This window comes from Serinus canaria, chromosome 5 (assembly GCF_022539315.1).
Source record: "Serinus canaria isolate serCan28SL12 chromosome 5, serCan2020, whole genome shotgun sequence".
Lineage (NCBI taxonomy): Eukaryota > Metazoa > Chordata > Aves > Passeriformes > Fringillidae > Serinus > Serinus canaria.
Genome location: NC_066319.1, coordinates 36,018,894 through 36,034,720, shown reverse-complemented (window position 1 = coordinate 36,034,720; position 15,827 = coordinate 36,018,894). Strand labels below are relative to the sequence as shown.

The following is a 15,827-nucleotide window of genomic DNA, read 5'->3' as shown; positions in this document are numbered from 1 at the left end:
CTAAACTGTGCTCTAAACAAAGTGATAAACTGATAGCTATAGCATTGATATTTAAATCTATGTAACACTTGCAATGTCAGTGGCTATAGAGACTTAAGTTATTGCTAGAGACTTAAGTAAGTTATTGCTATTTTAATGTCTGAATTCTAGAAGATGAAACAGGACATGTCTTGAAAATAGGAAAAGATATGCATATATCTGAGAGGGGAAAAAAATGCTTCAAAGGACTGCAGCAGCAGGAAATACCAGGACACAAAACCGGTAGAGAAGTAATATAATACAAAGCAAATTTAGGATATTTTGAATGTACATCAGCTATAGTGAATCCTAGGGAAGACATGAACTTTTGTCTTCCTGGCATTCTCTCAAGAGATTCTGGTCCTGCTTTGTGGAAAGCCTGTTCTGGTAACCATGCATGCCACAATAGCTGCCCGGCTGTTCAAATACAAATTAGAAAAGATCTGTGGCCATTAAAAAAAAGATCTATGCTTACAGTAATGTGTATTGATATCTTCAACTTTAACTGCTGTCTGTTGAATAGATGTTTGTTATGGGAATATGTGTAGGGAATTTAGTAGTCCCAAAGAAAGATGGAAAAATGTAAGAAAACAAATCAGAAAGGATGATGGATAAAGAAAAAGAGTCCATTTCCTATTCTGTGTTTTTTCAAAAATTTTAAGGACTATCTTCTATTGAGAATATCAGCAAAATATGTGACTGATTTTTATGGTGACAGAACTTTGGTCAATGATATCTACACTTCAGTAACATGAATAAAGTGGTCTCACTTCTAGGTTTAAGTAGCTGTATTTCCTATCTTAACAATCATTTTATAATTACTAACAATTCTAAAAATTAAAAAGTACACCTTGTTGAATACTCCACATCCTTAACACTACTACACTACCTTTTTTCAAATCAATGTCTATGTCAACTATTTTAGGCCATTTTGTTTGCTATTTTGCTAGAGCTAGAATATGTTGCTATAGAACTGAAGTCCAAAGAAACTGAAGTAATGAATACATATTTTAGAACAGGCCATGGAGCTTTTGTATATTAAATTACTACACTAGCAGTACATTAACCCTATTAAAGTTAATTTTTACAGCTCATTGGTGATTGGCATTTGGTACTGATGTTTGAAGAATTGTCATTGTATTGATTTTATTCTATGCTTCTTTAATAAAGTGTGAAAGAAATGGAAGAAGCAGGATTTAACTGTCCTTTGGTAAAACTCTTAAGCTCTTAAGAAAAAAGTTCAAATATTTAAACCATGCAAAATTCTTTAGGGACATTATATTTGTTTTTAATTTTCCAACATTTCATAGGCCTGAAAAAGTCCCACTAGTATGAATACATTTACACTTGATTGGTACCACAAAAAAGACCACGTTCAGAGTACAAATGTCACACTTGCTCTCATGGAATAACACCACTGAACATCAGAAATCCTAATAAACGTTACTGCAGACCCTTCTCAGGACGTCAGTGCACATGCTGACAGCACAGTGTAGTAAGCCACCTGCTGGCCAAATCAGCCAATTAGCAATTTTCATCTAATAATTAGAGGATCATACAAAGAAGAGATAAACATACAAGTGCATAAACCCCAACAACTAAAGACTATTGGAACTATTATAAATGTATATATAAAAGGGAGTGATTCTTCATCTTATTTTCGGTTTTCCAAAAGTGGTCACCACTTGACTCTGGATACCAATTGATGAAGTAATGGTCTCTTGTGTTAAAAACACAGAGTAACTATGTTCTTAGGCTTTCACACACCATTTTATAAAGTAAGGTTCCATGGCAGGTCATCTGCCACACTATATCAGCCAGCTCCTCAGGAATGATCTAGAGGAGACTCTGGATATGAAAATCCTATATGGTTTGCAAGCATCTTCCCTGGGAAGACAGGCTAAACAAAAATATGTTGGCTGGCGTCACTCCTTAGAAAGATGTAGGAGCTAAGCCTACTGTGCCCATGGGTCTGGATCCAAATATAACCATACAAAGCAAGGACAACAGTCAATGTACTGACCACACTGTGCATTCAGACTCACAAAAGAAGAGCATGTGAAATATAAGGACTGACAAGTTGCAGAAATGCCTGAACAGATGAATGCTTTTCAGAATTTCAGCAAGACCCTCAACTTCTGGATGACCTCACAACTAGAGATCAAAACACGGGAAAGTGCCTGGTTTTGAGATTTACTCAATCAGAATCTGGTAGAGTTAAAATCTGCAGCAATAGGGTAACAAATTCTGGCCATGGCAGGTTAAGTTAGCAAGTTGAAAGACATAGCTACAAAAAGAATTCAAAGATGCAGCAGCTTCTGAAGAATCTGGAAAATTGACCTTATGCTCTTGAATGGAAGAATTTAGAGAGCACAAGAGTGCAATGCAGAATGCATGTGACCGGAAAAGTGTGGGTTCTGTGCCATATTTAGCCTTATAAAACCATTAACATCAATAGAAAAGCCTTTCCTCACAAGACCTCTACATGAAATTCACAAAAAATATCATATTTATGATCCAAATGGTCTATGCTGATTTTAATGAAACCAAAACCTGAAGCATCAGATCTCCCATCACTCTGGGTCTCCCAGTTTGGAGAGTTGTTCATGACACATATAGGCACCAATAACCATAACAGTTTTTGAATAGTGTGCAAGTTATTATAGTAGTATATTTCTAGTGAATGTCTTGAAGGGAAGGAAACAGGAAAATGGTAGAAGATTAATTTTCTGGCATGAATTCACTAGGGTAAAATACAGGAAATATTTTTCCTCACTATTTAAACATACAGGGGCAAATCAGAATATTTTAGCTACCATTAGAGCATACCTCAGCACTAAAGGCAAGATTTCCTACCGTGGCAGTAAAAAGCATTGTCTATGAAAATGGTTAGGTCACAGAGAGAATACCCTGTTCTTTAGTCAGCCCAATACACAAGATACAGCTTGTGGCAGGCATGGCTTTTAGAAGAGATGCAAAAAACTCTTCCCATATACCCTGCAAAACAGGCAATGCTTGCTGTTGCTTGTTGCAATTGGACAGCAATATTCAATGTCTCTTTTAATTTGGCTTCAAACAGGAAGAGTTGAATTTAATTAATATGAACCAAACAGAAATGTTCCCATGAAATGCACATTTTATTGCTCAATATTGAATATGCTGAGTAACTTTGAAATGTGCCAAGAAGAGCAAAGCTCACTTACTTAGCATTTGTGCTGTTAAACAAAATACATACACACACACACATATATATATATTTATGCACAACTGAGCTAAATGAGAACACACTTCTTTAAATAGCTATATTCTCTCTTTGCATCTATGCTAAATTCCTGAATATGTTAATCTGATTTTATGGAGGACTGAGTATTGATCATTGATGTGTAGAGATAAATCCAGCACTTCAATTGAGAAAAAAAGCCAGGTAGGATGTGGGTCTGTCTGTAGCTGAAGGCAGCTGGTGGTGTCTTAAAGGTGAGCTATTGCCCACCAGGTAACTCATGGGGAATTATTTCTCCTGGAAGAAAAGTGCAATGTGCATAAGAAGGGAAAAGTTGTGCTGTTGCTTCCAGGCAAGACAGAAATTTCTAGTTTCACTGATTTTAGAAACCAGAGCTCTCTGAGGGTCTCAGTTGGAAGGAATCCACTGTAATTCCAACTTATCCCATACTCATTCACTACTTCTGCTATGGTGCCAGGAAAAATTATAGAGAAACTGGTACAGGAGCTCTGTATCATCAGAAGATTCTCCTACTGCCCAGTTCTTCAAATACTTGTACTATTAAATGACTGGTATCTTACTGCATTGCCCACCCCTCTTCTCCTCTCTCCCCCTCCTCTTTTTTATTTTCTCTCGGCCATTAACTTGTTTTATTCATCACTTTGTATTGACCAAGGCAAAAATCCATAGGCTTTTGCCAAGTGTGCAAAAAATTTTTAAAAGTCTTTGTTTGTGTCTGTTTAAGACAGAATTGTCTGCCAGCTGTTCTGCCTGTTTTCCTGGGGTACTCCTAGTTTCTCCTGGCCAGCAGCAAAGTCCTTCAATAATCAACATATGGCCTCCATAAATGACTCACATTCTTTCATGTTTTCTGCATTTAGATTAATATTCCTGTCCAGGTTTCCATTTAAGAGTTGTTTATGGATTGCCTCCTCTTTGACATTTCTCTTTCCTATGCTTAGACTGACATCAGCTACTCACTACAGGAAGGGTGTCAGGTCCATGTTACACTGGAATACCCCTAGAAGATCAGAATGATGAGCACAAAAGCCTACAGATACCTGACAAAATGCACAACAGAATGCTCTGCTGTTCTTTCAGATCACTGTTCCAAAATAAGTTTTTGACACCATGGTGAGCACTGTTGCCCTGGAAAAAAAATTGTAAAATATCCCATGTTTTTGGCATTTTGCACAAGTATTTTGGAATCAGTTTATAACAGGATTTTTTGACCAATAGTAAATGTTCGGTCCATTACATTTTGTGGGGTCAGGGTCTTTGCTTTGCCACATTGCATTTTCCAGCACTTTTACTAGGCTAACAGAATTCCCTTTTCCTTCTCTCTAGGGTGATTTGGGGGATTTTCCATTTCCCATGTAAGCGCTTATCTTCCTCAGATATGTTATATTCAGCTGGAATGCCAGGGAGCAATCACAGTGACTTTCCTGTTTCTTTCAGGTACTGCTTTGATTATTGTCTTTCAATTGAAACCAGAGCTTGGGTGAGTAGAATTCTTCTAAAACAACTATAGTAAACTTTAAGAGATGGCATCTCTTATTTCAGGGCTTGTTTGTTGATTGACTGCACTTATTCACTGGTTTTATCATGATTTCATTGCCCATCTGCAGTGCTTGGTTGCATCTTTCCAGTCTAATTTTGCTCCTTATCAGTGTTGTTCTGCAGCTGACTCTATAATCCAGCTGGTATCAAATTAGTCATTGATCTAATAGCATAGTTGCAAATATAGCAATTGAATGCCTGGCAGCCTGAGAATCTTTACATTCTCAGCCAGAGCACTGAGAATCTTTACATTTTCTCAAGCCACATTACCAATATCTACTTCTTCATTAAAACCTTAAATTGTCAATGGTTTCAGACACTATATTTTAATTTCAAAGGTAACTGTGATATTCAATCTGGCTGCCTGCCTCTTTTTTGTCAAGAACACTTCTATTTCTACTTTTTCTGTTGCCTGTTACACTGAATATGTTGCACTGAAATGCCAACATTTTCAGCCAGTCTGCATCTGCCCTGCTTCATGGGTTCTTTCAACTTACATCTACATGTGTGTTCTGCTCTTTCTGTTCTGGCACTTCTCCGGATAGCTCTCCCACTGTTTGGAGACATATATTAGATTGGTTTTACCTTAATGTCTTCCCACTGAATGGGAACTGTGTATTTCACAAGTGATCCTGGCAAAGAGATAAAATTAGGAAATGTTTCATGTCTTTAGTTACACACAGTTGCTCTAGTTCCTGGCACCTTACCATATCCCTTTTTTTTTTTTTGTTTCTGGTTTTGGTTAAGAAAACTTTTTATAGCTTTTAATTTACTTTTCATTATTTGTATCCCCCTGACCAGGTCTTCTTAGAGGGTAAGAATTATATACTCTTGCTGAAAAACCAAAATAATAGCAATTAAATTTTTAGGCAATAAACTGGGATCACAGGACTGTCCACTTCTGACTTCTGATGGAGTTTAACTGATCTTTCAACACATTATAACAAGCTTAGAGTTCTTAGGAATTATTGTTCCTCCACCTACATAGTAGACACAGTAAAATGTTTCTGGAAGAAGGCCATCAAAAACTAAGCATGTTAGTCTCAATACATGTAGCCTATTTTTGAGAAAAAGCAATGGGTAAAGCAGAGATAATCAAAGTCCAGTGCAATGTCTGTCAAAATCTGGGTGTATCACAAATGAGTTTCAAACTGGAGCACTGCATAAACACTATACAGTGGTACAAAAAAATACCCTCTTTTTGTGATATCAGAATGAGTGAGTGGTAAATTTAGAGAGTCTGATCTTCATAGCCTCTTTATTCAAACAGTGGAGAAAGAGGTAAGAGAGAAAGTGTTTTCCTGAAAATATTTCAGAGTACTTAACAAGCTTCTGCTCTGAATTACCCCTTAGAGAAAACTCCTCATGATAGGGGCTGCTCTACTTTGCTCCCAGAGTAGTTAAAGTAGTCTTCACACATGGCTCCTTGTCCCAGTGTATTACTGGGGAAATGACAACCTCTGCATAGTTTTCCCTGCAGCTTGTGACATAGCTAGCACATGTCCTTCACATCTGTAATAGCACCTGTCATTCCAGAACAGGATGTGAAGGACCCTACAGCTCTTTCCCCCCAAAAGCATCTCTTCATAGAGCCAACTTTAATATTCACAGTTTCATGATCACTGGGATTCTATAGCAACCATGATTTGTGCAATACAACAGCACCCACAAGAAGTTAAGAACCACAAGTATTTCACATTTGCCACAGGAATTGGCTGCAGCCTGCCCTAAGCCTCCACAGGACCTAATGCAGCCACAACTGCAAAAAATTATGAATTAAAGTAGAGTGCTTATTTTACCTTGTTAGAATGAGAAATTTGGACAAAATGCTGTAGCCCTTTTTGGTACAATATATCAAAAGTGTATACACACAAAGTAAAAATATCACCCAACCTTAAGTATGTAAAAAGGTTTCAAATATATACACATAAATAATTTATATTGAGATTTTACATATTTTCAATATATAAATACAGTCTATCATATATATTTATAAAAATAAAAATACACTACATATACAAATAAAAATTCAGGAGATTATAAACTGGTACACTTCACTGCAACTTATTTTTTATCGTTTAGACATAAATTCATTGTATATATTGCCACTGAAAGTTTATGGAGATTTAGTGAATTTGGGTTTCATCTAGAAAACCTGCCAAAAAGCTATTCTGTGGTCATTTGTTTTTTGTTTATTTTTATGAAAGAAATATTACAGTATTGATTATTTTTGAGGTATACTGATGAGGACTAATTTGGAAAGAAAATAGTAGTTCCTGTATTATGTTTATGAAGCAAAATATCACAGCTAAACCATGTAGTCCCTATGAGTTTAAAAAAATTTATATTTTCTCCTGGACTATGATGTGGAAAAATAGGGGAAAAAAATTGGCAACTAACTTGAGGAATAGAGTAATAATACTATTGCCACCTATAATTTTTGCATGATATTTTTATCTTCACTGCTTTAAAACAGAGGGATCTGCCAAGCTGCTAAAAAAAATCAGTGTCATGTCACCATTGTGTTATTAACATTCCTCGTTTTATCTTATTTCAATATATTAACTGGAGAGACCAGTGGAAGGCAGCTTTAAAGTCTCACTGCTTAGGACCTTATCTTGCTATTTTATAGCAGCAAGGGCACAAACAGAGAGCATGTGGAGTTGACTAAGATGCTTGACGTGATGACTGTAAATTGTCCATGTTTTGCAGCTGTAGTAAGGAATGGTGATGACAGCTATGTGGTACACATTTACTTTTGTTTGAAGTCAAATGCCTCTTTCATTCTAGACACACTGCTTTAATCTCCAAAAAGCTGTGCTGGTTTTTGCTACAAGCTCAGTAAATACTGCATTGCTACAATGTGAAGTTCATCGTCAACATCATGCTGGGAAAAAGTGGAAGAAACCTACTTAGTCTTGGGAAATGCATGAAGCCACTTCTTGCAGAAATACAGGGAGTCTGCTTCATAGAAATTACAACACTGTCTTCAAAATGCTTGTTTACATTTGAAATATATTGTGAAAGCAACCAAGAAAATGTAAAAATATTTTTCACATTCTTTTTGTATTCAATTTCTAGATGTTTTAATTCTGTAGATGTAGGAATCGGTATTTTCCTATTGTAATTATATAAGACATTAAAACTTAACATTTTTCTTACATTACATTATTTCTTAACATTCATTTAAGAATTTTCCCAACAATATTTATATTTTCTGCTTTGAAAAAGACAAAATTTGCCAGAATTAGCAAGGAATTTAATCCTATTACAGGAACATATGAACCACTGAAAAATGAACTAGTTGTTATAGGATGGGTGACAAAGGAATTTTTACTCTGTTCCCCAGTGCAACTGAAGTGAAAATACATGTGCAGAAAAATGTAACCAATTTCATCATCCCTTAATAAGAGAGTGGGAAACTTTGCTGTGTCAGGTCTTGAACTCATTTAGTTAACACTGTAATAGCAGTCAGACTTTTACTGTTGTTTGGTATATCATGCATTTTTGATACTTCTCATACAAAACATGATTTTCCTACCTAGTGAACAAAGTCATTGGGGTTCTTAATCTGCTGGGGAAAAAAATCCAGCCTAGTACATGAAAATTACTGAACTTTGTGAAGAACAGTAACTGAAGCCAGTTTTGTGCAAAGCCATTTTAAAACACATGACAGTTAAAAACATACTACAGTGTAAGAAGCAAAGATTAACTTCCACTGAGGCATGTATCAACCCATGTATGTAGACTTAAGTACAGACATACTATTATCTAAGTAATAGACATACTATTGTTAATGAGTATCTCTATGGACATTATTTAGCACATACTTTGTCAGATTAAACTTTGTCAGATAAAATAAAAGCTTTTGCTTTGGGACATAATTTGCTATCAGGATTAAAGTAATTTTTCATAAAGGCAGTGATTTTTGCAAGGTAGCCTAAAAGTTGATTAGCAAACTATAATGACTATTCTGATTGCAATTAAAAAGCCCTTCCAAATGGGTCAACACACCTAAGTGCTATCTGCAGTCATTTAGATTTTAACATCATGGTTATTACTTATTATCAGGCTGCACAATGAGATATTGATTACTTTTAACCTTTAGAGCTCAGAATTCAGGAAAAGTCGAGGCACTAGCACAGCCTACCTTTCCTGTCTTGTAAACTTATGGCCTTTAGTGGAATTCTAATGATTCCTATTGGCAAGGAAAAACTGAAATTAGTTAATTATTTTGGCTCATGCAGAAATTATGACATGCCTAAAAATACTGCATGCATAGCAGATTTGTAGTTACTCCCTACAAGGTGCTCAATCCTGACGTGTGCTGAGAGCTTCTTCTAAACTGACAACCATCATTTTCTTCTGACGAAAACTGACTGTTTTAGCAATTCCATGCAGGCACTGATGGGTTACCAGACAGACAGAAAGAATCCTGGACTGTGCAGAATATGCAGCTTAGGAGCAAATATCTTCACATTTTATAGTTTATAACCAATCCCCTAAGCATATTGTCCAAATATATCACTCTGCAGGCTTTTAATCTTTTAATAAGTTTTCTTTATATGGAAAATCTACTTGAAATAAAGACTGAACTGCAATGCAGCTTCAGTAGGTACACAGAACTTGCTTTAAATGGAACAAAGTAATCCAATTAAACTAATCTGGTTTACAAGTTAAAATGATACGAAGAACATTAATTGATCCTTATAGGCTGCTGCTATTTGAGCCGTCTCTCTGTTTGTGCAGCATTTGGAACCGCTTTGCACATTTGTATCCTCTAACAGCAGAGAACTCAGGCCCCCAGTTCAGGAGAATTATGGGCAAGAGAAACATATAACTCTTATGTGTTAGATTAATTTGCAGAACACTTGGCATTTTATTGCCAAGTAGTCAAATTGTTCCAAGTTGTTCCGGAAGGTTGTTATTAATAGTATGTTTTCTGAGGAAAGTTCTGTCTACTTTTGGAACTGCATTTCTGTTGCCAAGGAAACTCCTTGAAGCACAGCATTCTAGGAGCACACTGCTGCTTTTGTTTGCCAGTATCCTATTCATATCATCTAAGTAAGCACTTTACATACTTTAGCCTCCAGTTTCAAATGTTGAAATCTTTATGTATTTATATTACCACGTTAAATATAGTTTGTGCTTCTTTTTAAACTCAGGGACTCTTGCGAGATTATTTTAACAGTTGCATTAAAAACCAGGTTTTTTGTGGGTTTTTTTTTCACAAGTTTGCAATAAATTAGTTTTAATTTGAATAATAGCTCCATAGGTTATAGCACTAGTCCTTAAGTGTTAATTATCTTTTCACTCTGAAATTAATGTAGTCATTTCCTACTGACTCCTCTACACCATTATTGAAGTGCTGAGGAAAACATGTCATTGAGTTCTGAGCCAGAACTGTTGTTGTGATTAATCCTGGTCACATGGCCAATCTCTGCCAAAAGGAGATCACTGAAAAAAGGTGACAAAGACAGTGATTTCCTGTCAGCAAAGAGTACGACAGGGCTGTCTAGAAGTGATGCAAATGAGGGAAACTTTCACCACGGTTTGTTTGATCCACTCCGGGCCACAGCACACTGAGCCAGCGAGAAAGGCACAATGGAGCAGCAGCACACCCAGAGGAGGAAATTAACTGCACCTTCCAAGCAGGGATAGAGCTTCCAGCAGGGAAACAAAAACTGCTGGGAGATTTTTTTCCCCCTCAACTTTTTTTGAAATATATCCTTAGTTTTTGATGTGCATTTTTGTGTTATTTAATACCGTGGACCACTTCCCCTTGATGAAAGAGCTCAGCAGTTAACCTGTTCAAAAGCTGTACCAACTAAATGCTTTCAAAATCTTTGCACTAGTACATATGGATCTTTTTCCATCTATCATAATCATTGCTGAAGAATTACTAGTAAAAGACTTGTGGCTTATGCAGGTTGCAATAAATCCACCATACACTGCTTGTAATCAGAAAAAGAAATATTTATTTTATTTTATATTTTCAAATGCTTGGTTAATTTTGTTCTGAACATACTAACAATTTTAACAATCATACTGTACTTATTTAAATAGGGTTTTAATCTAACACAATTAAGTTTTGTAATTAATCTTCAGAGGAAAATGGAAAGAATTATCATTAACTTTTCTGCCAGTATACTCACTTCTAATCTCAACAGTTCTTGTAAATACTGATTTGCTTCATTTTTGAACATTCAAGGTACAGAATCACTCAAGTTCCTACTAAAGGGCTAATTAGCAGAGTTTAAATTCTTTGGGTTTGATCCTCCAGTAACGGCATATGAATACAGCTGAAGTCAATGCAAGTTTTGTGTACTTAGAGCTTATAAGATCAGGCTCACATGCAGTAGATTAAAATGAAATAAACATGATACATTTGGCATCAAACTGAGCTGCTATAGAAGTACAAAGAAGTAAGAATCCAAAACATGGAAGTGTTCCTTTTAGTTTTTTCTTAATTAATAGATAAAGCATTAGAGGAAAAATAAACTGTCATCAATTCATTCTTTTACTGCCATTTTATCAAAGACTAGCTGATTTTCAAAATCATTAGCTAGTTTAGGGCTATAACGCAGAAATCATTTAGGTCTATGTTCTCTTTTTTTTAAATCTATGAACTGAAATCTAGGAGGTCTGGAGAAAGTAGTATATTCATATTCAGTATTACAAAAAATATGGCTATGCTCTCCCTATTATAAGGCCAAAATAAAACCTAGTCAAGAGAGATAACAGGGATCCTAGTAAAAAACTATGAAGTTCCTGGAATATTAGGAAAAAAAAATTAAGCTGAGAGTTGACTTAAGTATATATTGCCTCTGAAAATAGATACTGTGAAAATACTCTAACCATGAAAATATATTTCATTTTCCTATATACAATATTAGCATTTATATATTGTGTTATGCTGCTTTAATGTATGCTTGCCCCTTCTGAATTACCTGTTTCATCATTGCTCCTTCCCATTCATAGACTCCTTAGGGGCAATGATTACTGTTGGTAATAGTGATACCACAGCAGGTTCCCTGGCAGGGGCTGCTTGCTGAGCTGGCTCTGAGCTGCAATTACTTGTCAGCTCAGCAACTGAGAAGAGAGATCTGTGGTTTTAGGAGAATCCACGAAAATGCAGAGAGTGCAATTAGCAGGTTCACGTTTGAAGCTGTAATTGATAAAGAGAAACCAGAGCAAGACCTGTGTTTTCATAAAACCCCACGTCACTGAGGAGCTCTGGCAATAATAGCTGCCTGGGTTTCTGTCCCTGCAGACCAGAACGGCTGCACTCTCTGGGAAGAGCAGACAGTGCTCATGAGCACTCGACCATTCACGACTCTCAAAAAGCCTCTGAATAAAATGGGTGTCACCACTGATTAAAAGAGAGGTTTACTAGGTTAGTTTTATAAAACTATTAATACTCTTTTTGAGGGCATGATTCATTGTCACACAAATCTCTAAAATTAGGGATGGTAAAGAGCTAGTGATTTATCTGGTCGTTCCTTTGCTAGTGCAGAATTGTTCCCTCGATTCCATTAGCTAATGTTATCCTTTGTCTACTTTTAAATGTCTGAAATTATCGGGCTTTCAACAATTTGAGAGGTTGCTCACTGTCGTGTTGGAGGTTTCTTGTTTTTTTTTTTTGTTTTGTTTTGTTTTGGGTTTTGTTTTTTTGGTTTTTTTTTTTGGAAGAATGATCACTCTAAATGCAATGCACTTAAGAATTTTACATTACCTGCAAATATTCCTCTTGCTTTGTGGACACTTCTCAGTTAACTCTTAAGCAAACTCCACATCTCTAGTTAGGGCTTTAATTCAGTCCTTAAAAATTTCCTTGCTGCTCTTACTAGAAAGGTAAATGCAGTGAATATTCACTGCAGGAGGGCAAGGAGTCTATTCCTACCCTTCTTCAAGTGGTTTCGTAGTGACCAAGCACCAGATAAGCAGCATTGAGATAGGGGTTCAAATCTGGTACAGTAGCCTGTGATCTCTTGGCAGAAATTGCAGGAAAAATAAGCTGCCTGTCCTTTGGAATCACTTCTGGTTTGTCTCTGCTGCACAGGCTGCAGACTGAGCTACTCTATCAGACAAACTTTCTGCTTCCAGAAGTGTCATGTCTATCACGGTTCAGAATTTCATAATATTAAGAAACTCTTCCCATTTTGCATATATAATATTACCCATTTTCTCACCATATTATACTGCACATATTATTAAATTGTTGCCCTTTTTTACTCTTCTCATCATGCACTATTATCTCAGCCTTACCATCTATAATTATTCTTAGGGGTTACATTTGGAAATAAGAAAGGAAGTATATTAAATAGTATCTAAAATACTTGAACTGGCTGCTTAATCTTTGTTCCTTTTCATTTTGATGGATGGATTGTTAAAATTTATATTTATCAATTATTTTTTTTTTAGTATAGGTCTAAAACTAGCGGTTAAATCAGTCATGCTACAATCTGGCCTTATACGGACAGGAACTAACTACCAAAATGCCTTCTTTTAGAGTCACAAGAAAACCTTTACTCATTTCTGACATTGTTTATTTCTGAGCCTGACCAAGGCCAGGTCTGTTAATGTGCAATTAAGTCTGATTTAGTACTTACCATGTTAGGAAAAAGACAATAGCAAAAAATAAAGGATAATTGTCAAAGCAAGAAATGGAGGCCAGTGAATGAAACTCACAGCCTAAAATAGTTTGGATCCAAACTGTATTTGCATTTATAAACATATTTTAACTCACATGACAACCCCTTCTTACTGGGCATTTTAAATAGAATAACTAAAATAAGAAAGAATAAAATTCAAAGAAACTATCAAGAAAACAGGATGCCAAAGCAAGAAAAAAATCATTGTAGTTAAGAAATTATCAAATCATGCAATCATAGGAGAAAGAGAACAACTTCTATTTGACCTTGAATGTACCATTTATTTGATAAGAAATAAAAAAAAGCTAGAGGGTAGTTGTTTCTTGTCATTATAGTGTTGCTGATTCTGTGGTTAGTTATTAATTTTATTTTTTATGATTCACAATCTGCTCTTTGAAATATGCCATATGCTCAAAGCAATTCAAGGATGACAACTGTCAGAATTACTCCAATAAAAATTGCCTAAATGAGGAAGATTTACTGCAGCCTGATATTTCTGTTGAAAGCCCCTCCTTGCACCCCCACCCTTCAGACCCATAGCTCCTCAGACACACAGTGAAGCCTGAATCAATTTTAGGATCAAGTCACACATTTTGAGGAAGTTCTTACAAGTATTATCTATCTTAAAGAAATGATAAATCTGGGTTAAGACTGCTATGACAAATAAAAGAAACCATGTGTGTCTATATGCATGTATGTACATATACATATATACATATATACACATGCATATATGTACAAATATATATGCTAGAATTAGACCCTATAGATTCACCCTACAAGTTCAAAATCATGTTGCTCAAATCACAACCAAGTGTGAAGACTTAACATGACAATATATACTTTATGTGTAACTAATAAAAATTAAATTGGAAGAGTCCTGAATCCTGGCAGCAGCAAACCAAAATCAAGGCAAATGTCTTTCTTTCCAGATGAGGTCTGAAAGGTGGATAAAAATCCAGCTGAAAGCTCCAATCAAAACACATTTTGTTAAAAGTTCCCATTTCATTTTTTTCCTTCATTTTGTTTCAGTCTATTTATTAATGCAGTTTCATTTATTTCTATTCATCTTGAAGACAAATCTTTGTCCTTCTATAGAATTACACCAAATAGAATGTGATAAAGGGAACTTTCTTGCAATTATGATGTCGGTGCAGCCTGTCAGTGCACAGGGGATGGAAATGAGGTTGGGGACAGGGAAGGGAATTCTAATAGACACCATGATACATACAATGAACGCAGCGATATCCTGTGAGAGAAAGACTTGTCAAGCTAATCAGATCTTCTATAGCTAGGTAAAGGCAGTAACGGTAGTGCTAACCTTGTAAAGATGCTGCTGCTGCTCCTCTGACATCATCAGGTCATGGCTGTCCATCACAATGGATTCCATGTCAATCAGCCAATCCCAGAGCTCCTGGTATTCTGAATCAAAGTCCAAAAGGCTGTAGATAAGGAACAAAATGTATTATGCATAAATACTGTGTAGTTGTTAAAATCTTGTATTAGAATAATATATTCTTGAAAACTCATGATGTTCCAAGTTATATTTCTAAAGAGACATTCTGTATTTATACAGTGCGGATGAAAATGAAACCTGAAATCCAATTTAAGCCAGTGCCATGACCTAAATTCAGCAGCTGATGCCAAATCCTGACAACTGTTAGCACACTGCATTTGCTTCAAAAATTTTGAAATATAAATCCCCTATAGGTGTTGTTTAATTATTTTTACAGTGCTAGCTTTATATTGAGCAAATTTTGTAATGTTCACCTTGATATAATTCATATGAAAATAATATTTACATCAAAAAATTACTCAATCCATTCAGCCATCCCTCTGCTGTCTATCTGCCTATCTTTGTAAATATCCTACATTTATTTTCATGGATGAGTAGCTAGCATTTCAACTTAATGCCTTAAGATAGGCTTGAGTGAATATGGTAAGCCAGTGAGAACTAAGGCCAGATACAGTATTAGACAGGTGTTCCCTACAGACATGTAAGAAACAAAGGTAAGGACAGGAAGTCAAAACAATGAATCCTTGAATAGCCAGCAATCATTAAAATTCAAAGGAGGATCACTACGGTTTTCAACAAAATAAATCATTAGAATAAGGAGCTTAAAAGGATTAATGTGATTCTCTATTGAAAGCCTAGTGAATAAGCAAAGCATAGATTCTTCTAAAACACTGTGATACAAGACAGAAAGTACATGCTGAAAAACTGCACATTCATCAAATAGATACCTCTTGAAAAGGGATCTTCAAATTTGCAAAATTGGAACCAACAAAAGCCTTGCCAGTATCAAAAAACTCCCATACCGATCAAAGAATAGCGCATGTTCCACTAAAACTAATTTCTCCAATTATTAAGAACT

The 15,827-nt window shown here is 35.7% G+C and overlaps 1 protein-coding gene across 1 annotated transcript in view; it reads right to left on the bottom strand.

Annotated features, from left to right (window-relative positions):
- AKAP6 (A-kinase anchoring protein 6) overlaps window positions 1-15,827 on the bottom strand; it is a 211,338-nt gene that overhangs the window by 61,432 nt on the left and 134,079 nt on the right. The window contains exon 8 of the mRNA XM_050975869.1: window positions 14,774-14,894. Within this exon, the coding sequence (XP_050831826.1) occupies window positions 14,774-14,894 (121 nt within the window). The remainder of the gene's footprint in view (window positions 1-14,773; window positions 14,895-15,827) is intronic.